Below are 23,619 nucleotides of genomic sequence, written 5' to 3'. Positions count from 1 at the left end.
ACCAGCAAGCAAATGAAGGAAAACTAAGTACTGGTTCGGGGGTAAGATATTGAGAAGCAGCTTGTTGGTAGCCAGTTTTTAAGAAGATAGAAAACCCTTCAAGATTCTGTAACTATAGTTTCTCAGCAGCTGGATAAAAAACTGTACTATTTGGAGAAGTTTTTTATCCTGGAAGAAGCTGCAGTCTACATAAGCTCCCCAAACAGGTCCTAACAGGAGCTCCTCAAGCACACCCTAAAAAACCTTTGGTTCACACATAATATATGCGTTCACATACAGGATATACACACTCCAAAGCATCAGGACAAGAAACAAACAGATCAACTTCCCACCACTGTAAGAAAATCAAATACAAGTTCTACAAAATCTTTGTGATCTCCACCAAATTCAAAATAAACATATAGCCACTAGGTCGACAAAACTGTCTTGCTATTGTTTTTCTTCATGGAGTAACTCGATTGTGTTTTAAATGTTAACAGGGGGAACTGACCTCTGGTAGAATAAACAACTTAACAGAAATTCAGGTCAACTAGCTGTGTACTTTGAAGCAACGTAACAACGGGAACAGCTGAATCAGGTCATCCCGCCTCCTCTTCTGTAAACAACCAAAGTAATATATGAATGAGAACCAAAATTAGAACAACAAAAGCTGAATATAGCTTATTGACATTGGCATAGAAAGTCACCTATGGGCGTGAAGAAAAATTGAGTAAAATAAACATTTTCCAATAAAATGCATAAACGTTGGTAAAAAAAAATAACCCCTTATGGAAGGTCTTTGATTTAAGTTATGAGGTTATGAACCTATAAGTGAGGAATAATTAATGAAACTGGAAGAAAACATGAAAATTACAAAATAAATAAAAGAAACTAAGTGTCCAAGAGATAGTTCTCGAATCCTCACCTTAATACCAATACAGCCATTTACATCAAGAGTTGTGAGACTACGTGAGCAATGTTTTGACAAAGCCTCCAGGCAGACATCAGTTACACCAACTATTCCAAATAAACTGCCAAAAAAAAAATCCAAGTACAATAAGCAACAAGTAGATGGAGTATTTTGGATAAAATTACCACATTACCTAAGCAATTGAAGGGACCGGCATCCTTGTGCGATAGCTACCACCCCAACATCAGTAACACGTACACACCTGTCAAGTGATTGCAGAGATCAATCAACACAATTTCATTGCACAGAGAAAAAAGGACAGGTAGTTCATACCAGGACAAATTGAGATATGTCAGACATACACATCTTGATATACATGAAAGGCCATCATCAGTTACATTCTGGAAACCACAGATTGGTAAATTATTACAAAAAAATTTAAAAATAAATTGATAGTTGAAAGTAAATAAAAACAAATAGTTACCTGGGCCCCACATAAGTCTAGAAATGTAAGGTTAGTTAAAGATCCTATCTTCTTATAAACCTTGTCGCTAAAACTGCAGGATGTGAAGTAGGATGATAGATAATAGACACTCGAGTTCGCATATAAACATCATTTGCTTTTTCCAATATTACCTTGACAGGGCATAAAGGTTCAAGCTTTCAAGAGAAGAACATTTCTGAAGCACTTCTTGAAGTCCATCGTCTGTCAACTTGATGCACCTATAAATATATAATAGAGGGTATATACGTGTTTAAATTTCATTTCCTGCTCACAACCACTGAATTTGAGCAACACCAAAGAGCACAATAAACATTCAGTGCACATCAAGAATGAAGTGTACCTGGTTATGTTCAACTTCTTTAGTCCTTCATAATTATCAGCAACTAGCTGCATACCTTTATCTGAGATATTCTGCAATCATAAAATAACTCTTGCACTTGACTCATCTTACTATCGTAGTGAACCGAAACAGATAATGGGACAAAAAGAATGAAAATGACAGGAATGATTGTAACTGGTAGTCCACAACTGTTCATTTATAGAAACACATCAGAACTCCAAGATTATAGTAATCTTGTTTGCGATTTTTAGTTGAGATATGGAAGAGTTCAGTACAAAGGGATATACAAAGCACACACTCTGCATTTGCACTGCACCAGGAATCATTTCGGTAACAATAAGCAGCTACAAGGAAACTATTCTATGCACAATAATTATGGAAAGAGACATAGCAAAGTACATCTAGCTTCTCCCTAGATGCCGGCTTGATCAAGGAAAATATGGAACAAAACATACTGTCAACTGGGAAATGCAGACAAAGACATTACCTTACAACCACTCAAGTTCAGGTCGACTATGTGCTTGCAGTTCTGCACAATGTGCCTAATGGTTAAGTCTGTCAGTCTGTGGAAACAAAATGTCCACCAATTAGAAACAAGGGGGGCTGTATGGCAAAGAAAACATTCAGAAATGGTGTACCCAACAATCCAATAGATAGAAAGGGCCCGAAGGTTTGGACAAAGACTTGTAATAGTTTCAATCCCTTTGTCAGAAACTTTTTGGCATGCGTTTATGTTCAATAATTCCAACTCTTGCAGTGAGGTACATCCCTGTAAATCATTGTAATTGAACCAATTAAGTTGCAGATCCATATTATAGCTCAATCTTTTTCTAAGTAAAAGAACAAAAGTCACAGGAAATCTTACCATTTCTTTCAGGCGAACAAAATGCCGGTCATCAATATCTTGAGCAAATTCAAGGTTAATAATTTTGAGATGACAATATCTTGGCTGTGGAAGAATGGGACAAAACATGTCACCAAAGCAACTTAAAGATTTTAAACTGAGACTACAGTATTATGCTGCTGTGCAGTGTGCACTAGAAAACGTTGATGTTTTATCAAATAGTACAGAAATATGAACAACCACACAAATAGTATGAATTATCATTCAGAAGGTAGATCAAGCATCTATTCATCAGTTCATGAGTTCATCACTAAAAAAAATATAATATTCAAAAGTAGGATTATTCTTGCCAGTGATATCGCTGAAATAAGTCGGTCACCAGCTTTGTTCATCTCATGCAGATCAAGCACCTACATTAAATATTGAGGAGGCATTTGTTCATGGTTCGGGAAAAAAATCAAGATTATTACACAATAAATCAAGATGGGGATAATTTAAGTATTGTAGAGACTAATAATCCTTCTAGCAGGAGTCCCGCAATCTGAATTTCAACTCTAGCAGGCAAAATTACGATTACTTTCCCCCCTCAAAAATGAAAAATAGAGAAACAATACGATGACCCAATAAACAAAAAGGGACGAATCGAAGAACCATTTTACTACCATCCGGTGCGACAGATTTGAACATGGAGTACGAATTCGCTGCATTATGCTTTTGGCAATTCAGAACAAGGCCGAACAGGAGGCGCACCGACTACACGAGCTAAATCACCGGCCACTCCAGCGACGAAGCCCAGGCGAGGGACCACTTCCTCAGCAGCGCGAAACAACGAAGAAGCACGCCTCGAGAGTCGAGACCAAGAGCAAGCAGCGGGAGGACGAAGAAGGTAGAAGGGAGCGACGCGACGCGGTACCGCACCTCCCAGAGCTTGGGGTTGGCGACGAGGGCGCGGTGGCACCAGGGGCTGACGGCGAGCAGGGCGCAGGCGTCGCGCTGGGGGAGGCGCGGGCTCACCAGCTCCATCACCCGGGGCACCGTCTCCCGGCACCACGCCTCGTCGCCGGCCGCCGCCGCCGCCGCCGCCGCCATCTCTCAAGGTTCGCGAGGAGCTTCTCTTTTTTAATCTCTCGGAGAAGAAGACAGGCGACGCTACTGACACACCAGGGCCCAGGCCCACGTTTTCCTTTTAACAAATTAGGCCCACAAATTTTATGCGCCATGAAACCCAGAAATTTTACATATAATGGAAAATTAGAAAAACCATCACATCATATAAGTCATTTGGAGTCTGACATTTCACTCCATAAATTATTTTGTTGCAAATGTCCACCCTATACTTAATTTCATTGCAAAACCACCTTGGCGTGTAAATGTTTAACCGAATCAGCCCGTTATTATTGATGTATAGCTATTATAGGTTAAGCTAGCGGAGTTATTTTTATCCAAGTACTTGTATTGGACTTATTTTTTCATGTTTCATTGAATTTTTGTGTGTATATAGCGAAACTTAGTTCGACAACGTTTAAACTCTCGTCAGCAATCTTATCTATGGAATCTTCAAGATAAGTGTTAAGGGCATCCTCAATGTGTGAAAAAGGTAACCTTAAGCAATTGATGCTACAACAGTACATGACTTTAAGCATTGTGGAGCTACACCACAAGCTTCATGCTTGTAAAAACAAGCTTAAGCTTAAGGTGTGACATAAGAGAATAAAATATAATTGTTACACTATTCACAACAATAAAATATCTGGGCCTTCTAGAAATCCCTCTTAAAGGAAGAAATTTCACCTGGAGCAATATGCAATAGAATCCTCTTCTTGAACGAGTGGACTGGGTGTTTACATCGGCTTCATGGACATTGGATTATCCTAACACAATAGTGGTGCCTTTAACCAGAAACATTTCTGACCATGTGCCATGTGTAGTGAAAATTAACATTAAAATCCCAAAATCTCCTATCTTTAGATTTGGAAATTACTGGGTGGAGATGGAGGGGTTTTTTTTTATATTGTTCAGGCAGTTTGGTCTTTAGATCTTGGTTTTGATGATCCTGCCAAATGCATCTCCTTTAAATTGAAAGTGCTAAGGAAAAAGCTCCTAGCTTGGAGTAAAAATATATCTAAATTGATGGGACTTTTAAAAAAAATTGCAACAAAGTGGTGGACTTTTTGGATTTAGTTGAAGAAAACATAATGCTCTCAGTCTATGAGTGGAATTTCAGAGAAACTGTAAAAGTGCAAATTTTGAAATTGTTGGAGTTCAGGAAGGCCTATTGAAAAAAAAAAGGTGTACTAATAGATGGATGATGCTGGGGGAGGAGAATACAAAATTTTTCCAATCAATAGCCACTGAAAGATTCAGATTCAACACTGTCTCACAAGTGCTAGATCACAATGGACAGACTGTGCATTTGCATGAGCAAAAGGCATATCTTTTTCATCACAACTTCAAGAACAGGATAGGTGTTTCAAATTCCCCACAGATGGCTTTTGACCTGGATACTCTTTTTGACATACATACATATTTGAGTAGTCTGGTTGATCTGTTTTCTACTCAGGAAATTGACAGTCTCATCTCCATTATCCCAGCTGACAAAGCACCTGGACCAGATGGTTTCAATGGCTATTTCATGAAAAAGTGTTGGCACATTATAGCCCAAGATTATTACAGACTGGCAGCTTATTTTCATGCTGGATGTGTTGATTTGGAGATCCTAAATAGCTCTTTTATAACCCTGGTTCCAAAGAAAAGCTCCCCAGAGACTGTCAATGACTTCAGGCCTATTTCCCTCATGAGAATAAGCCTGAAAGTTCTAACAAAGTTAATGGCTGATAGGCTTCAAGGGGTAATCCTCAAACTGGTGAGTGATAATCAATATGGTTTCATTTAAGGAAAAACAATACAAGACTTTCTTGCTAGGTCTTTTGAATATATTCACCAGTGTCAGTAGTCTAAGAGAGAAATTGTCCTCCTGAAATTAGATTTTGAAAAAGCTTTTGATACCATTGAGCACTATGCAATTCTCTCAGTTCTGCATCATATGGGTTTTCCACCAAAATGGATTGAGTGGGTAGAAATGGTTTTCTCTACTGCATCTTCTGTGGTGCTTCTAAATGGGGTGCCAGGGAACTCTTTTAAGTGCAAGAGAGGGGTCAGACAAGGAGATCCTCTCTCACCTCTGCTTTTTGTGCTGGGTGCAGAGATGGTGCAAAGGATAATCAACAAAGCTTTCCATCAGGGTCTTTTCTCAAAGCCAATTAATGAAAGCAATGGGGATGGTTTCCCAATCATACAGTATGCTAATGACACATTGATCTTGCTCAAAGCATCCCAAAGATAAATCTTCTATTTCAAGGCTATGTTAAATATGTTTTCTCAATCCATAGGCCTTAAGGTGAACTTTGATAAATCAAGCTTGGATCCTCTCAATCTCTCACAGGACAAAGCTGATTTGTTAGCTGGCATTCTGGGATGTCAAATTGGTTCTCTACCTTTCACTTATTTGGGATTGCCTTTGGGCACCACTAGACCTAGAGTGGTGGATTTTGCACCTTTGTTAGACAGGGTAGAAAGAAGGTTGACAGCAAGCTCCATGTTTCTGCCTCAAGGAGGAAGGTTAACATTGATCAATTCAGTCCTTTCATCAATCCCAACCTACTATATGTCCTCTTTGCAGCTACTAGTTACAGTCATCAAGGCCATTGACACAACTCGAAAGAACTGTCTGTGCAGAGGAAATAACCCTTCTTCTACAAGGAAATCTCTAGCCTCTTGGGACAGGGTGTGCACCCCTAAAGAGAAAGGAGGACTAGGAGTGATCAACCTGAGAGTTCAAAACACAGCCTTACTCCTAAAACACATGGTCAAATTCTACAATGGTGCTGATTTACCCTGGGTAAAACTGATCTCACAAACATATTATGATTCTAAAGTTCCACACTTGATGGTGAATAAGGGTTCCTTCTGGTGGAGGGATATCACATCTCTTGCAGATATCTTTAGGGGAGTAGCCAAGTGTGAAATCAGGATAGGAACAACTGCTCTTTTCTGGAATGATCTATGGAATGATGATTTTAAATGCACTAGCTACCCCAATATTTTTGCCGCGGCCATGTATAAAAATGATTCAGTGAAAGCCACGTGTTCAAGACCTTTAGAGGATTCTTTTATTCTACCTCTCTCAGATGTGGCCTTTTCTGAATTTCTGCAGCTAGAGGAAGTTCTAGGCCATCTAAACATACAGTCAGGTAGGGGGATGCTTGGAGTTTTATCTGGGGTTCAGACAAGTACACAGCTAAGAAATTTTATAAGCTCAATTTTTCTGCATTACAACCCTCTAGACCCATGATTTGGTTGTGGAAAACAAAATGTGTCATGAAGATAAAAGTTTTTGCCTGGCTCATGTTCTGTGACAGACTCAACACAAGAGAAATGCTGGATAGAAGGCACTATGCCAAAGAAGATGATGACCTCACATGCGTTTTATGCAATGCTGATCACAGAGAAACAAGGTTGCACCTTTTCTTCTCCTGTCCTTTCAGTATCAAGTGTTGGCAGCACCTGGGAATTGAGTGGAACCATGATTTGGAGTTCTTTCAAATGATTGCCCTAGCAAGACTAAGTTTGCTCAAAAGGGCTTCCTGGAGGTTTTCTTTTTGGCAGCTTGGCACATATGGAAGCGGAGGAATGGTTTAATCTTTCAGAACATTCAACCCTCCTTCCAAGCCTGGAGATCACTTTTTGTGAAAAAAGTTCTTCTGCATATGTGCAAAATGAAGGATCCTTTAAAGCAAATTGTTCTTAATTGGTTACAAACTTTATAGTCTTTGTTGCGGTTTTCTTTCTGTAACTCTGTAACTTTGTAAATATTTTTAATTTTTATAAAATTACACTACTGGGTAAAGCCCTGGCAGTAATTCCGGTCAAAAAAAAAAATATACATATCAGTTCAACTGCTAAGCTTCTAGCCGTTAGACCTGGAGTCTTGGTTGTGGCCGTTGCTGCAACACTTCTAGCCGTTGGCTTCATTTTCTTGCCGCTGATACCTATAAAACAGAGGTAGAAAACCCACAAGTGAACGAGCAACACAACCTGATTCATCCATTTCACCACACCATAAATGGATCCTTTCAACAAAACTTTTACAAATCCGCTCAATCAAGGTTCCTCAAGCCAAGCAGTAGAGAGTGATGGCCCAAACCCCCCTCATCCCCAATTTCCCACAAATTTTCCCCAATATTTGGGACCTAATTCTACATAATTTTCATCCTTTTGGTACTCCAACTAACTACCAGCCATATAGCCACCCTCCTCCAATCTTTCAAGGTGCCCACCGACAAGATTATTATGGCAAACAACTCCATCTAGCTTTCCAGGGGTTCAACTTCAAGAAAGTATGGTATGCTCACCTAATCAAGTGTATGGATTTGCAGCTAGTAGATCACAAGTTGGGATGCAATATAATTCATCACTTGGGGCTGCAACCAACAATTCTTCCTATGGATCAGAGTCAGCTTCTCCAAGCCTTGCAAGACAGAAGGAGAAAGAAGTAGTTGATCTTGAAGAGGAAAGTGATAGCAGTGAAGAAGGAAGAAGGGGGATACACATCAATTGGACCGAAGATGACAACATGCGACTGATGAGTTCTTGGTTGAACAATTCTGTTGATCCCATAAAAGGCAATGACAAGAAATCAGAATAGTATTGGAAGGCAGTGGCTGTAGAGTTTAACACCAATATGCCTAGTAATGGGAACAAAAGGACACCTAAGTAATACAGGACACATTAGGATAACATGAAGAGAGATGTTACAAAGTTTCGTGGATTTTATGCTAAAGCTAGAACTACCCTCACTAGTGGATACTCTGATGAGATGATAATGAAGAAAGCCCGTGAGTGGTACAAAAGTCGAAACAGCCAGATTAGGGATCAGGCGGAGGAACTGAGGAGTGAGGACGCTAATTTTTTCTCACGCGAATGACTCCACGGCTGTTGATAGGTGTTGACATTTTTTTCCTTGGTGGGACCCTAACGGGACCCACTTTAACACCTCCCACTCACACTAACCATTGTGAAGAGAGACTTAACTAGTGCTACCTACACTGGGCCCCACCTTTATTGTCCAGTGCTCACACATACATTGAGGATGCCCTAAGACTATTAAAATATTTAATTTTGGTTAAGAACACACGACAGCTCACAATTTATGAAAAACATGTGATTCGGTTAAGCACATGTTTTTTAATAAAACTGTTCAATTTCTACTTTTCAATTGAGACGTAACAATTTAGAGAAAAAATAGAGCACATCTTACTCCCTCCGTCTAAAAATATAAAAGCATGGGCAACATATTGCCAACCCAAAATTTTTAGGTTTTAAGTAAAATTCAGCCTCATACTAAACAAACTCTCAAAAATCCTCATCCCCGTCTCTAGAAATTTCCTTATTCACAACTCGGAAGATGTTCTCACTCCTAATCACCATGGTCGCATTGAGAGGAATCGTGGAAGTATGGGAGGAGAGGGTCAATTCTGTTTGGATGTTTTTTACTGGCCCACTTTTTTTTTTGTTGAAGTTATTTATCCTTGGAGAGAGGATATTTTTAGTCCCTTAAATCCCATTATAGATATCAAAAAACAGATTTAGGGGATTGAATTTTGGTACTCCGTTGGTAATGCTCTAAGGACATTTGGAGTTTTTCTTATTTTTAAGAGAGAGATTAAGTTTGAGGTGGCGAATGGTCGAACAATCTATTATATACTAAAAGTCCATTAAATTTCCTACAAACACTCTCAAACCATCACGCGGGACTCCTAAAAACGCTCCTAGTTTGTCACGTGGCATTCTAATATATTAGAAATATCTAGCCCTTGATTTTCACTTAAATAGGTAAATCCATTATTTTAGACCATTAGATTATCTCAAATTAAAAAAAAGTCAATTAGTCCTCCCCTCGTCTCACGAGCGCATACGTATGCCCCAATGGCACGCATGTAACATGCATGAACGTGTGCCCCACCTTTTTTTTTTACTCCCCCCAAACTTTTTTATTTAATTTTATCTGAAATACCTTACAATATATTTATATCACCTCATTTTTATGCCATTGGTATTTTTGAGCGTATATTTGCTGAAACCACAAAAAATTTCAGCAGGTTGTTACATAGACAGTCCCAAAATAAGGCTCTGTTTAGTTCACACCAAACTTCTCCCAAACTCTCAACTTTTCATCACATCACATCATATCCAAAACTTTACTACTCACATAAACTCCTAACCTTTTTTCCAAACTACCAAATTTCCCCAAACTTATCCCCAATTTTAGAAACTAAACACAGCCTAAAGCATTCGATCCTCGATTTTCACGTTAAATCAGATGGACAAGTTATTTTATACATTAGATTAGATCTATAAAAAATAATACCTTCCAAACCAAAAAGAATATCCTATGTACGTATAAATATATAGCACTATTCACGTGAAAAAAGCCAAAAAGAATCTTCCTGTGTACGTATATATACTTACTCCATTATTCACCGAATAAAAATATTTTTACTACATGAGATATAAATTGGTGAGTCCATTATTTAGATTTAGATTAGATTAAAAGAAGAGTTAGTCCCTCCCTCTCATCTCACCCGTGTGTATGTACACCTGCTTCATCCAGTTTGTACCCAGGTAAGGTATGTGCCCTCCTTTCTTTCCCTCTCCCCATTTACCCCTTTTTTACCCTACAACCTCTACTTTTTTAGGATGTTTTAAATAGCGGGCTAAGCCATTTAGCGGTTAGTTTCTCAAACAGATATAGCGGCAGCTATAGCGGGCTAAATAGAGCTATGGTGGCTAAATTGTACATGAGACCAAATAGCTAAACCCTTTTCAAACAATTATAGCAGGAGATTTAAAACCCTGCTTTTTTATGCTATTGACATTGGAATTCATCTTCGTATTAAAATTACGTAATTACAATAGGAGATTTTAGAAATTCCGACCTTCGATTTTTATTTAAATTGGTGAACCAGTTATTTTATAGCATTAGATCACATCTATTAAAAATAATTCCTCCCAAACAAAAAAAATCCTGCGTACATATGAATACATAGTACTGACAAGAAAAAAAGCCAAAAAGAATATCTTGTGTATATATGTTACCCTCCTAAAAAAATTGCATGGATTTCAAAGAAAACGAATGGCCTATATTAGAGGGCACATAACACCTAAACTTCCTACAAACTCTCTCAAGCCGACACGTGGGACTCCTAAGAGCATGTACAATGTAAATGCTCTAAAAACGCTCCTAAGTTGTCACATGGCGTTATAATAAATTAGAAAAGTTTATTGATTTTCTATTAAATCGGTGAACCCATTAATTTTAACCATTAGATCTCTCTAAAATTCAAAATTCCGGTAGCCAGCACGTGCTCCCTCCCTCTAGCCACCCTCCAACTCTTCCCTTCTCTCTTCTCTCTTATTTTTAGCTAACTTTTTCTATTATTTAGCTAACATAGATCTATCATAAGATTTTGAAATTACGCTCATCTGGAAAAAAGAATCACGCGTAGAAAAAGTCCTCTATCTCTCCATGGACGTGCACGTACATATGTACCTACCCTCTTTGTTCTTTCCTCTTTTTTTACCTTCAGGTTAGATGAGATAGAAAATCAATATTCGTATTAACTATATTTTAAGTTGTAAAAATACACTCTAATAAATTAGAAAAACATCTAGAAAATGTGAGAAAAAAACTAAAATATCTAGCCATCAATTTTTATTTAAATTGATGGATCTGTTATCTCTAACCATTAGATTAAATCCTATTAATAATCTCTCTCCAAATCTCCCTCAGCGCACCGACGAGAGAAATGTACGTACGTACGACTTGTAAAAAAGCCGAAAATACATATACAACTGTAACGTACATTTAAAAAGATAAAGTGGAAAAACATAAAAATATAATTATGTCACTAAAAACGTGCATTTGCTTCCTTCTTCTTCCTTCTCTTCTACATGTATTGACGAAATTGTAATTATTAGGAGTGGTAATAAATTTGAAGAAATTATAACTTTATAAACATAGATTATATATATCATCTATACATTTCTAAATTAGCTCCACAAATTTTTGAAAATAAATTTTATAAAACTATATTATTTTGCCCTTTATATTAACAATATAATATATTTTTTTACTTAAACCGATCTATCTATTATATCAAATCATTATTTTATATCAAAATTTTAAAAACATGTTGTTTAATATAAATGTTACGCAATAATATTCTCTACCAGTAAATTGCCAATTTATGATCTATATTAACTAATATTTTACATTAATTACTGAGCCCACTATTTTATACTATTTTTAATAAAAATATTTTGATATCGGTTTTCACTTAAACTGATGGACCTATTAACTATACCTATTAAGGACCTATTAACAAGCATGCCATATCTATCTTTTATAAAAGTAAAATGAAACTTCTAAAGACCTCGCACATGTGCATGTTTGCTTTCTGCACGTATGACGAAGCTTCGTACCTAAGGCAGCTAAGGTGATCCGATAAACACTATACATACCAATTAAATTTATATAATTTTGCTCTTATTTCAAACAAATATTGTTTCGAAGAAAACAATCAAACATGCGAAAAAGAAATAAAAAGAAAAGCTTCAAACAGTTGCTGATATTTTGCACTACCCAACCAAGCAATTCTGCAAATGATTTGTGTCCTAACAAAAATTCTTTAAAACTTTGGAAAAGAATATGAAAATTTTGAACTTCTATGAAGGGAAAAACAATCCAACCGTTAATCTATCCTTAATTTGGTTGTCACTAAATTATGCATCTTCATGAGACGATTCCATCACAATAACTTTGAGTCCTTGCTATCGCAATTTTTACTTGTAGCAATATTGTATGGTATGTGTTCAAATGGTATATATGATATTTACTTTTCGCAAACGCGTATACATGATATTTACTCACTCAGTCAAAAGTAAATTTAAATGTCATATGACCTTGATCTATCTTCTAAGTCAATGAATGGTTTTCAGATATATCCAACCTATAGTTTGCCCTTATAAGATATAATTTCTAAAGAAATTATAATATTACGTTATGATAGTACGGATGCCCGCGCATTGCGTGGGTCACCTTCCTAGTTGATTCTATAATCTGATAATCTAGTTATGCACAAACAACCTTTCAAAAGAAAATCTGCATAGATAAGCCATCCAAATCATCATGGTGGCATTCGAAGTAATCAAACCAAATTATGCTGTGCTACATTGCAAGGCTAGTGCAACAAATAGGGGGAGAAAATAAGAAAATACCTCATTGTTGGAAAGTACCAAATAGTAACGGATTTGGAGCCTTCTTCAAATCTATCAAAAGAGCACAACAGTCTACGGCAAAAATTAAAAGTTCAGAAGTCACCGTCAGACACATGGCCCCTGTTTTCTTATCAAAATGTTATACAAAATTACATAGGTAGGCAGTTATAATTTTCACCTACAGATGAATAATACAAATAAATTTACAAATGAAAGAAGGGTCTATACATATGTACCACAGGAATCATTAGTTCTCCCTGCAGACCAGTTCTGGCTCCTGCTTGAACTACTGCAACACCATTTTTCACATTTTTGCTAGCATATCCATCAGATGGTTGCAGGTTGAGCTGATGATTCCTCTATACAGAATTGTTGCTACGTATAATCCACCATTTCGACAAAAATTCACATGCTGTAATCATGTATGTACCCGTTTTTTTTTTCATTTGAAATGCTAAACAAGTTTTCCCAAACATCTTTTTGTTCATGCAGCAACTGAGATCACCAATCCTGGATCCATTCTGGAGCAGCCTGATCAGCTGTTTCTTCACTTGGCATGGAAGGGGATGCTGTCAAGTCCTCTGTAAGAGTTTCTACATAGCTGTCGACACGATCGGTGATTTCTTGGGGTACTGTATAAGTACCATCTGCTATTTGTTTCCAGTCAATGCCATCAAACCAGGGGTGTCTTTTCACAGATTCCGCTCCCTTGGCCCCAAGGCGCGCATTTTCGTTTACCTCGAGTAGCTGTTCAGAGAGTATTCGTGTCAATATAGTAGGAAATCCTGACAAGGTGAATAATAGACGAACCGCTGAATCAAAAACAACAATCCTTAATGGGATAGTATAACCTTTGTAATAAGGTCAACAACTTCGATGCTGAATGTTGATGGCATGACAAGGTGACCCTTGGCAATCTTTGCAAAAGGTTCCAGTTCACTCTCCCTCCAAGAGCCAAATGGCATGTCTGATTGCAGCATGAAATAAATCAACACTCCCAGCGCCCACCTGATGATGAAAAACCAAAGAACCATCTGTTAATCTTCTTTACCTGAACGAAGGCATGCATATGTGCTTTTACAACTCAAAAGCGCGAGTATTGTACTATATCCATTCATTGGCACCATAATTTGTGCTACTTTTGAGATGAAGGTGATGTAAGAAATATGAATATGTGCTTTCTAATTTAACACATGGTTTCTCTTTGATGTTTTATTACCATTGCAGTATTAATTTATTTCAATCTCCTCTGAAAATGTCAGAAAGTTGAGGTAAAAATGTCTAAGATTTGCATGTGAATCTGGAAGTAAATGCCTTCACCCAGAATCATCACCATTTACATTAAAAGCAATGTACACTTGGACAGACAAGATAAAGCCATAAATCCATATTGGATAAAATTCAGAACACATGGCATGTGGACTTCACATAGGGAAGTGATAAACAGCCACTTACCAGTCAGCAGAAAATCCATGGCCCCTACCAAGAACTATCTCTGGAGCTAGAGAGTCGGCAATCCCACATATTGTGTAAGTCCTTTCACCTTGCAACTTCTTTGCAAACCTGAAGTCAACTAGTTGAAGATGCCCTGATCGGTCGACCATAAGAATGTCTGCAGAAACACCTCTGTAAAGAATGGACCTCTGAAATTGCATATACTACGCATTAGTACTTACATCGGGAGAAGCGTGTATGGATTAGCCTGTTAGAATAAACCCTAGAGACAAATTTTCTTGTGTTAAATTTTCAACAAACAAAATCAAAATCTTACCTGATGGAGGTTTTCTAGCGCTACGACGACAGAGGCTGCATAGAATCGTGCAGACAACTCATTTAGTGGTGCATGAAGTATTGAAGCCAGTGAGCAACAAAGGCAACAATTCAGCAGTATTCCTAGGTAGGATTGATCAGCGCAAGTACATAGAACTTCTGGTACACAAGTTGATTGGCTCAAAGATTTCATGAGATCCTTCTCATCAAATACGTGTTTTTCCTTATGAAGGTCTTTTACTCTCTTGATGTAAAACCTCTTTAAGCTTTTGATCTTGTCTGGTCCATGATCAGACAGCCAAACAAAATAGTATTAGATAAAAACATAAATAATGTTTATTAGGGAATTAATTGATCCAATAATGACTGAAGGCCAAACTGATTATCATACCAGAACCTCTTAGTTGGACAAGACCAATCTCACTGCAATCAGCGGCATATATGCACATTTTCCATTCCTGTGGACAAAGATATAGCCGTATAAAATTTATACACGTGGTTGTATAAAATTTCAACAAAATCTCCTCTGATAAACAAACAGATGCTGGAGGAAAGGAAGGGTAGTACTAACCCCCTACCAAATCAGATAGCTGCGCCTTCCTGAAGGAACTATCATCTGCACCATGCCCTTTAGGAACCAAGGAATCTTTGAGCCTACATAGATGCCATCCATGTGACAAAGTAAGCAATTGAGAAACATTTGCTCAGTAAACTATGTGAAAAGTATTTCAGATGCAGTACTTGGAATCAGACTGGGAAACTTTTGGCAAGGGCCCAATAATTGAGTCAAACTTCTCCTTTGCAATAGTAGAACAAGTCACATCACCAACTGACATAGCAGTAAAAGCAATTGTCTCTCCAAAGAGAGCCCACTCTCCAAAGTGTCCCCCTTCATCTATCTCAAACACGTAATTACCATCTTCTCGACTTGATTGGGCCACCTTTGTTTGAGAACTAAGAAGATCCCAGGCATCTGAATTTACCTGATCTGCAGCCAATTTAAGTTTCACACGACCTCTTTGAATAATATACAAGGAAGATGCATCATCATTCTGAAAAAAAGACCCACAAAATAAGTAAGCCAACATAAAGAAGAAACTCATAAGTTTGCAGAAGAACATTCTAACAATATTACTAAAGGAAACATTTTCCAGTCCAAGTACCTTGTCTACTAGCATTTGACCATCCCCAAAAGTTACTTCAACAAGAGAATCAGCAAGTTGACTTAGTTGAAGAATTGTCAATCTCGTAAACAGCTCCACTGATCGGAGCAACTTTAATGATGGTATATTTGAAAACTCTGACATCAGAATTCCCCGAAAATCCTCTCGCTTTAGAGCCCATAAAGTTCCAGTAGTCACAGCACGGACTGAAGCTTGAAGTGGTTTATTATACCTGTTTTTCAACAATAGTAACTTGAGTCTATGTCCATCTGAATTGATTCAACTTTCCATCATATACATAATACATGCATAAAGAGACATAGACATACATTTTGGATTTAGTTTTAATTTTACTGTGATTAGCCATGGAGGGATCCATAATGTTATTTTCTAATGCCTTCTCATGTCATGGTATGGTAGGTTTCAGATTCATAAGTGATGATATGTTCAAAAGCTAGTGGCCATTACTAAAAGTTCTGTTGCTAAGTGTACATTTGAGTACAGTTGGATGGTCTTTCACCCAAAAAATCTAAACTAAGAAAGGTGGAGAGATTACACATCAACCCACACCAGTAGTTTGTTCTCATAAAAAATCAAGTCGATTGTATATATAATTCTGGATGTTAGCTAGTGGGACTAAGCTTCAAGCTTTAGAACTGTATAGGAGACAGGGTAAACTGTTCCGATTAGTAGTGGGTTTTATTGGCACTACGTTTTCCTATCGTTTTTGTAAGCACCTGTTCATAACTATTGTACGATACTTATCTTGATTGATCTCATGAACAATTTTCGTGACTTCTTAAAACATGGTGCAAAAGATCAGAGCAAATATACTAAAGGGCAAGTGAATACAAATCTCACATTAGTGCTAGCTCCCCAAAAGAAGATAGTTTGTCAGCAGTATACCGATGTAGAACCTTTGTAACTTCCTTTCCATCTTCTTCCTGCTTTTTTTTTATCATTTCACCAATTTAGACTTCAAAATCACTGAATAAAGGTTAAAGAACAAATTATATTGTAAAATAGTTGATTTCTTTTATCGAAGTGATTAAATCCGTCTGAATAGAAGTACATTTTTTCTTTTCTTCTTATTTAAAAAACACTCTAGAGGTTTCCAATTAAATGTGCCAATCACAATGTCAAATTCATAGTATGGACAAAATAGGAAATTCAATCTTGAAAAAAATGACTACTATTTTTAACTCAAAAAATGATCAAAATGACAAGTACAGAACAATGGAGGGTGTAGTTTTAGCACCCTATGCAAAAAGCGTCTTAAGAAAATATCACATTAAATAAATGTGAATAAAAATGGATACCTGAATGGCTAGCACTTCAAACTCACCACTCCCAACTACATAGAAGCACTCGCCTTCACCGCCCTGCATCACATAATCCCACTATTAAATAATTTCTTAGAAGCCAGAAAAAATATCATCAGAGTACCAGTAAAATAAATAAGCATAGAAAATAAGAACCTGCTGCACCACTATATCCCCAGCTTTCACCTCAACTCTTTGCATGCAATCAAGTAAAACATGGCACTGTGAGTCAGTGAGCTTCCTGAAGAGGAAATGGTCGTGTAGTATTCGCTCAATATGTGCCTTCATATCAGTTTTTTTTTTAACTCATCAGTAATAGGATATCAAGAACTCCTGAACTAATACAAAGTTCAACAGTGATGGAAATTGGTGACCTTACTTGCTCTTCCCATGTCTTCCGATGCGATGGGGATGGAGGGACCCATAGTCGACCATTTTCCAGGGAACTTTCAAGTGCTCTCAGCCGAGCACGTGATAGATCTTGCCTGGAACGCTGGTTCTTGGGATTCAAACTTATTGTCGATGGTGATTCTGAGCCTACCAATTCTACGACTTGTTGGGAAGGTTGTAAAGATACTTTCATTACAGTTTGAGTACATTCCATCTAGTAAAAGAATGAGGATTATTCATGGAACCAAATGAAACCAGTGCAGTGGAAGTAATATAAGTAAAAGATGAAAATTCCATACATCAGTTAACCCGTTAATATGAACAACTATTATTGTAATGTCATCTGTACGAGTTTCATACTGTAGCCAGAGGCGATAGGATTCAGCAACAATTGCAGCGCACGCATCACGAGGATCCTTGTATTTAGCAATCTGCAAATTCATTACTGTAAGAAGTAAATAAAACAATTCATTTCACAAATCTAAAATTATCTGAAAAATAGTTAATAGAATTGTTTGGGCTCTTTAATAAAGAAGTTGATTAATTTTGATAAACATTGTGGGGAAATCTTATCCAACAAATTGGTACAGTGGAAAAGGGAAATCGATGAATTAAAATGCACGCAGAATATTAGGGGGGCCTTCCCTACTGTTTCAAAGTAAATGATTATTGAGAACTGAATTCTGATACTGTGGGGGAATCTCTGTATCTCTAGTACTGAAGGGAATCACTTTAGGATCTCAGAACATAATTGCAACTTATGCAGAAGGTAGATAGAACATACCATGTCGACAACAGTTTGACTAGAAAGAAACTCAAAAACTCCATCACTAGCAAGAACAAAGAATGGATGGTTGGCATTGAGCTCCAGGATAAAAATCTCAGGATTAGCGACAACACCGATAGATTCAGCGACAGAATCTCCAATGCTGCGAGTAAAAGCAGTTCCTGGATACATGCCATTTTGCACCCACAACCTTGGAGGATCACCGTCATCACTTTCCTCGGTGCCCCAACACTGTACATCTGGGTTCTTTAGCCCCTCTATCTGATCCAACGTCATAACCCTAGCACCACACTCCTTGACCCTTTCAAGCTCATCAGTCCTGTAGGGTGTTTGATCTATGGACAGGTCAACAGCAACAACATCTTCCCCTCTTTTTTCGGCAATAACAGCACGTGAATCACCCGTATTCGCAATGTAAATAGTTTTACCCCTCACCAGCACAGTGACTGCAGTAGTACCACTCATAGAATCATCTAAGCTGTCTGCATGAAGCTGTGAATTTGTTGCCAAGAAAGCAGAATGAAGAGCCTGAACAGCATCAGTACGGAACCGGTCATCTCTGAGCAGGTTTTCGCATAGTCTTCGCTTTACAAATTGTGAGCACTGAGCTCCATATTCTCCATGGCCATCAAATACACCAAAGAAATGGTCATCAGGGCTTGTTCCAAATGGAGTATGTATACAAAAACTGTCTTGGTTTGGCTTGTCCAATGATTCTGGGTAGTAGCCTCTTTGAGACAAGTAGGAATATCTCAGGTCATAATTCCCCAATGGGATTCGAACTTTACGTGAACCTTCCGGTGGAAGAAATTGTGATGAGACCCTTGAGAGTCGATTGATACCAACATTAGAGTCCCTTGTAATGTTCATTTGGTGCAATCCATCATCATCTTCCTCTAGGTCATCAGAAGAAGCATCTGAAGCACTAGAATCTGTCTTTCCCCTAACCCGGTTTGATTTTCCCCTTGACTCTCTTGGGGAGTCAGGTGTTTGTCCAAAGCACCCACAGTCACAGAAGCACAAACTGCCCTTATAATGTGGACATGAACACACCTTAGAAGGTGAGCAGCCCATCAGATGTTAAACCAGCTGGGTAAGAGCCAAGAAGCACAAAGAACATGAAACTAAGATATCTCCACCCCAGTTATGAACTATGCAAACACGTGTACTGACACTGCCAAACAGAGGAAGCTCTGAACTTGTACAGAATCTGAGGATCTTTAAGAGCAGCCACAACTTATATTGATGATGATGCTTACTTATTTATAAAGCATAAAGCCTCTTTCTTAATCCAACAACTGAAATGGAGGAACCTGTAAACTGTCAAATGTTCACCTGAATTTTTTTTAAAAAAAGAGAAGTCAGTTATAGCTAGAGAATAACTATAACCAACCTACTGTCAGATGGATTATTTTAAAAATCTAGTTCACAAAAGTATTACAAGCAACACTTTGAAGAGAAAAGTGCAACCACGACATTACGGATATAGGAAAATAAAGGAGATAAATAGACATTCTTTGATCCAATCATCCTTTGACAACAGTAACAGCAACTCTCCTCTTTTTTGTGTGTATGACATAAGGCAGAGAGGTGACATAATAAAGCATGCAACTGCTATACTAGAGAATTTTCAGAGGATAAAAACCGACATGGAAAGATTAAATTTAATTGTACTGTCAACTGAATGGATGCAAAATCAGTCTCGATCAAAATTTAACATAATAGATATCTATAGAAGTTCTGAAACAAGTATTTGGGAACAAACATTCATCACCATCAGATTTGAAAAACAAAACACTGACCCAAAATTGTTTTGACAGAAACTGATATATATGTCCAAGTTCTAGAAATATGGTAGAACTCTAGGCTACATCCAAGACAAGATAACGCACAAAAGGAAAAGTACTAATGCCAGAAACAGGTCTAAGTCATTGGCCTCTAGAACTGACATGAATGTGCACTACAAAACTACTGGACAAGTTCAAAACGACATGCAGAAGAATTCTGATAGTGACAGCACCAAGCCAGGAGCATCATTTACAACCTTATCACAAAACCCCTTAGAAGTAGAAAGAATTAAATATTTCAATGAACATAAAGAAGGGAATAATCACAGTTGTATGTGAAAGATAGATTTTTTTTTTTTTGTGAATGGAATCTTTATCTTCTGGACATTTAAAAAAAACTGTGAGCTTATTGATTTTCTTTAAGAATAACTCCAGACTGTTAAATAGTACTACATATAATCAGAGATGAAGAGAATTACCACACAACAAAATAGCACGAAAATTGTAACAGAAATCATCTTATAACGCTATATAAGACAACTGAACTCACTGTATAATGCTATAAGACAAATTTTCCAAAAACGAAAAAGTTTGTGAGCATTTCTCCTTTTAAAAGCGATTTTCTTACTCCAATTAAGCCTACAGGCCTCCAAATGGATAAAGGTGCATGCATTTGCTCAGCATGAGTGTTTAGTTGGACCAGTCAGTTCCACAGTGTGGAAAAAAAAAAGTTGAGAGCAACTTTATCGTGAGAGGTAGAGCAGTCCCATGGACAGAAAAAATGCAGGTGACGTGACAAAGCCTCGATCAACCATTTCCTTGAAATCCTAAATCGATGTCATTATAAACCAATGCTGCTACTGACAAGATGCTATAGAGAAGAAAACAAAAGGGAGTATTCAGGACACAAGAAGCAGATGATCTTTCTTTCATCTCTGCAAAGTGGATGCTACCACTACTGCAAGAGAATGGAAGAACAGGTTCTATCCTCTGCATCTAAAGATGCAACTAGCACCCTACATGCTACAGCAGTTGATTGAAAGACAGAAGCTTTACAGTCACGGGTGTGTGGAAAAAGGGAAAAAGAAAAAAAAAGGGGAATTCAGAGAAGAGAGTCCCCACTCTGGAGTATCACGGCAATTGCATGCAAACCGAATTGCCAAGCAACCCCTCTGCTAAAGATTACTGAAGTATCTTGGTAGGGAGAAAAAGAAAAAGAAAAAAAAGAAGAGGAAAAATGAAACAAAATAAAAGTACTCACACTGCAAAGAAGCCAAGAGAACCTGACAAGACATGAATAAAAAAGAAAGAACATTCCACGATTCATGAGTACAAACAGAGCTTAATCAAGAAGTAACTAACTTACAGCGGCAAAGATCGCCGAAGACGGATGAGGAGAACTGGAGAAGGTGAAGAAGAAGAAGAAGTCGATCGGGGAGGAAAGAAAGAGAAAGAGCAAAAGGGGGGAATTTTTGTGAGGTTGAGCAGAGAGAGGAAGAAAGAAAGAGAGGGAGGGAGAGAGGAAAGCGGCAGCTAAGCAAGGCACACAGGAACAGCGAAAGGGAGAGAGAGAGAAACTGCGGTTTGGTGCGTGCGGTGGAGGTGGAGGTGGAGGAGAGGAGAGGAGGAATCGGTGAAGGGGATTAATGCAGTGGCAGTGCAGTGCAGGGGAAGAGGAAGAAGGAGAGGAGAGGAGAGGAGAGGAGGTGGTGGGAATCCAACGAGGAGTCGCTGTGCGGAAGAATTGGATTGCTTGCGTTTGCGTTGCGTTCAGCCTCAGCCGGTGACTACCCAAGTGCGCCGCGCCGCACCGCTCCGCAGCCTCGGCCCTCGGTGTCTTCGATAGTGTTGGTTGAGGTAGCTCATTACCCTATTATCTATTATATTATTAAAGGAATAGAAAAAGGAGCTTTCACGTTCGCTCTCATAGTCTAAAAACTCTCACATTAATCGGAGAAAAAGAAAAAGCAGAGTTCATATAGAAATACAATTTAGAAATAACTGAAATTCGGAATTAAAAAATAAGGAATATTAGAAGAGGAGACTAGACTCCACATAGAAATACAATTTATAAATAGTTTAAATTCAGAATTAAAAAATAAGGAATATTAGAAGAGGAGACTAGAGTTCATATAGAAATACAGTTAGGAAATAACTGAAATTCGGAATTAAAAATAAGGAATATTAAAAATAGAGTATAGAGTCCATATAGAAATACAATTAGGAAATAATAGAAATTTGGAATTAAAAATAAGGAATAGAAGCAGAGTACATAGTACATATAGAAATATAATTAAGAAAAAAAAATAGAAATTCGGAATAAAAAATAAGGAATATTAGAAGTTGAGTATAGAGTCCATATAGGAATTTAAAACTAACTAAAATTTGGAATAAATATAATAAAATTAAAAGTAGAGTTTAGAGTCCGTATAAAAATACAATTTACAAATAACCAAAATTCAAAATTAAGAAAAACATGGGAATAAGAGTTTAAAGTAAATATAGGAATACAATTTAGAAGTAACTGGAATTCGAAATTAAAAATTAAAGAATATTGAAAGATGAGTTTAGAGTCCACACAGAAATACAATTAGAAATAATAAAAATTTAGAAATAAAAATAAATAATATTGGAAGAAGAGCATAGAGTCTATTTAGAAATACAATTTACAGAAAATTCGGAATTAAAAAAAAGAAATATTAAAAGATGAGTCTAGAGTACATATAGGAATATATATAATTTACAAATAACTAAAATTTGATATTAAAAATAATTAATAACTAACACGTATATAAAATATAATATGAATATTACACATTAGTAGTTTTATAAAGTTATTACAAAATTTAAAATTATGTTGTCATTTTAATATATTTAAATAATATAATGAGAAAACATATATGCTATTGTATGAGAGAAAATATAATGGTGCTAGCCGCGCAATCTGCGTGGGCCACCTAGTTGTTATTAAAGTATTAATTAAAGAAAATAAAAATAAATTAATATGATTTTTTAAACAAATTTTGTATAAAACTTTTTATAAGAATTACATCGTTTAGTAGATTGAGAAGCGTGCGCACAAAAAACGATTAAGGCCCTCGTTTTCTGGTAACACGTTTTCCAAACTGTTAAACGATGTATTTTTTGAAAAAAGTTTTTATATAAAAATTCCTTAAAAATTCAAATGAACCCAATTTTCAATTTTATGATAATTAATAATTAATTAATCATGTGTTTTAATTACTTGCTCTATTTTCCAATCTTCAGTAGCTTGGCTCCACCATCTTAGAAAACGATCAGTTGAAGGTTGAGGCGCCATATCAGATAACCCCAATCTCAAGAAGAGTGCTGTCCACGCTTGGCGCGAGAAAAAACACAGGAGATCAGAATGTGTTGGATTCTTGATCAGATGTCCAACATCTATTATTAATAGCCAACCAATTGAAGAACTTGCACCAAAGAGGAGCCCAACTCTTCCAAATACGTT

General features: G+C 37.2%; 2 protein-coding genes across 4 annotated transcripts; both read right to left on the bottom strand.

Annotated features, from left to right (window-relative positions):
• Positions 1-301: 301 nt before the first annotated feature.
• On the bottom strand, positions 302-3,705 carry LOC127761529 (F-box protein At3g58530). Of its 2 annotated transcripts, none has more exons than XM_052285836.1 (12): positions 3,497-3,705; positions 2,929-2,988; positions 2,600-2,683; positions 2,373-2,503; positions 2,222-2,297; positions 1,735-1,805; positions 1,526-1,612; positions 1,374-1,446; positions 1,223-1,290; positions 1,083-1,151; positions 905-1,010; positions 302-595 (listed from the first exon to the last, which is right to left on the bottom strand). In XM_052285836.1, the coding sequence occupies exons 1-12, from the start codon at positions 3,665-3,667 to the stop codon at positions 530-532; spliced, it is 1,062 nt and encodes a 353-aa protein (XP_052141796.1). In that variant the 5' UTR covers positions 3,668-3,705; the 3' UTR covers positions 302-529. The 2 variants fall into 2 exon arrangements, with proteins under 2 accessions (XP_052141796.1, XP_052141797.1); XM_052285837.1 differs by lacking the exon at positions 3,497-3,705 and adding an exon at positions 3,329-3,402.
• A 9,292-nt stretch (positions 3,706-12,997) lies between these two features.
• Positions 12,998-21,933, bottom strand: LOC127762863 (protein phosphatase 2C and cyclic nucleotide-binding/kinase domain-containing protein). 2 transcript variants are annotated; one of them, XM_052287379.1, is made up of 15 exons: positions 21,499-21,933; positions 18,343-19,680; positions 17,858-17,989; positions 17,548-17,772; positions 17,325-17,450; positions 17,166-17,228; positions 16,708-16,793; positions 15,847-16,078; positions 15,425-15,735; positions 15,262-15,337; positions 15,075-15,141; positions 14,685-14,962; positions 14,369-14,556; positions 13,765-13,921; positions 12,998-13,660 (listed from the first exon to the last, which is right to left on the bottom strand). In XM_052287379.1, exons 2-15 carry the CDS (start codon positions 19,417-19,419, stop codon positions 13,415-13,417), a joined length of 3,264 nt encoding a protein of 1,087 aa, XP_052143339.1. In that variant the 5' UTR covers positions 19,420-19,680; positions 21,499-21,933; the 3' UTR covers positions 12,998-13,414. The 2 variants fall into 2 exon arrangements, with proteins under 2 accessions (XP_052143339.1, XP_052143340.1); XM_052287380.1 differs by having other exon boundaries at positions 16,708-16,790.
• Positions 21,934-23,619: the final 1,686 nt, after the last annotated feature.

The sequence above is a fragment of the Oryza glaberrima genome, chromosome 2 (assembly GCF_000147395.1).
Source record: "Oryza glaberrima chromosome 2, OglaRS2, whole genome shotgun sequence".
In the NCBI taxonomy this organism is placed as follows: Eukaryota; Viridiplantae; Streptophyta; class Magnoliopsida; order Poales; family Poaceae; genus Oryza; species Oryza glaberrima.
This window is presented reverse-complemented; position numbering and strand designations above follow the sequence as displayed.

Coding starts and splice junctions, on each gene's coding strand:
- LOC127761529 (XM_052285836.1), bottom strand. CDS start 3,667: ATGGCGGCGGCGGCGGCGGCGGCGGCCGGCGACGAGGCGTGGTGCCGG. Junction 1,291..1,373: donor TAGACTTATGTGGGGCCCAG/GTAACTATTTGT, acceptor TGTGGTTTCCAG/AATGTAACTGATGATGGCCT. Junction 1,152..1,222: donor ACATATCTCAATTTGTCCTG/GTATGAACTACC, acceptor ATCACTTGACAG/GTGTGTACGTGTTACTGATG.
- LOC127762863 (XM_052287379.1), bottom strand. CDS start 19,419: ATGGGCTGCTCACCTTCTAAGGTGTGTTCATGTCCACATTATAAGGGC. Junction 16,794..17,165: donor TTGAAGTGCTAGCCATTCAG/GTATCCATTTTT, acceptor ATAAAAAAAAAG/CAGGAAGAAGATGGAAAGGA. Junction 16,079..16,707: donor TTTGGGGAGCTAGCACTAAT/GTGAGATTTGTA, acceptor GTTGAAAAACAG/GTATAATAAACCACTTCAAG.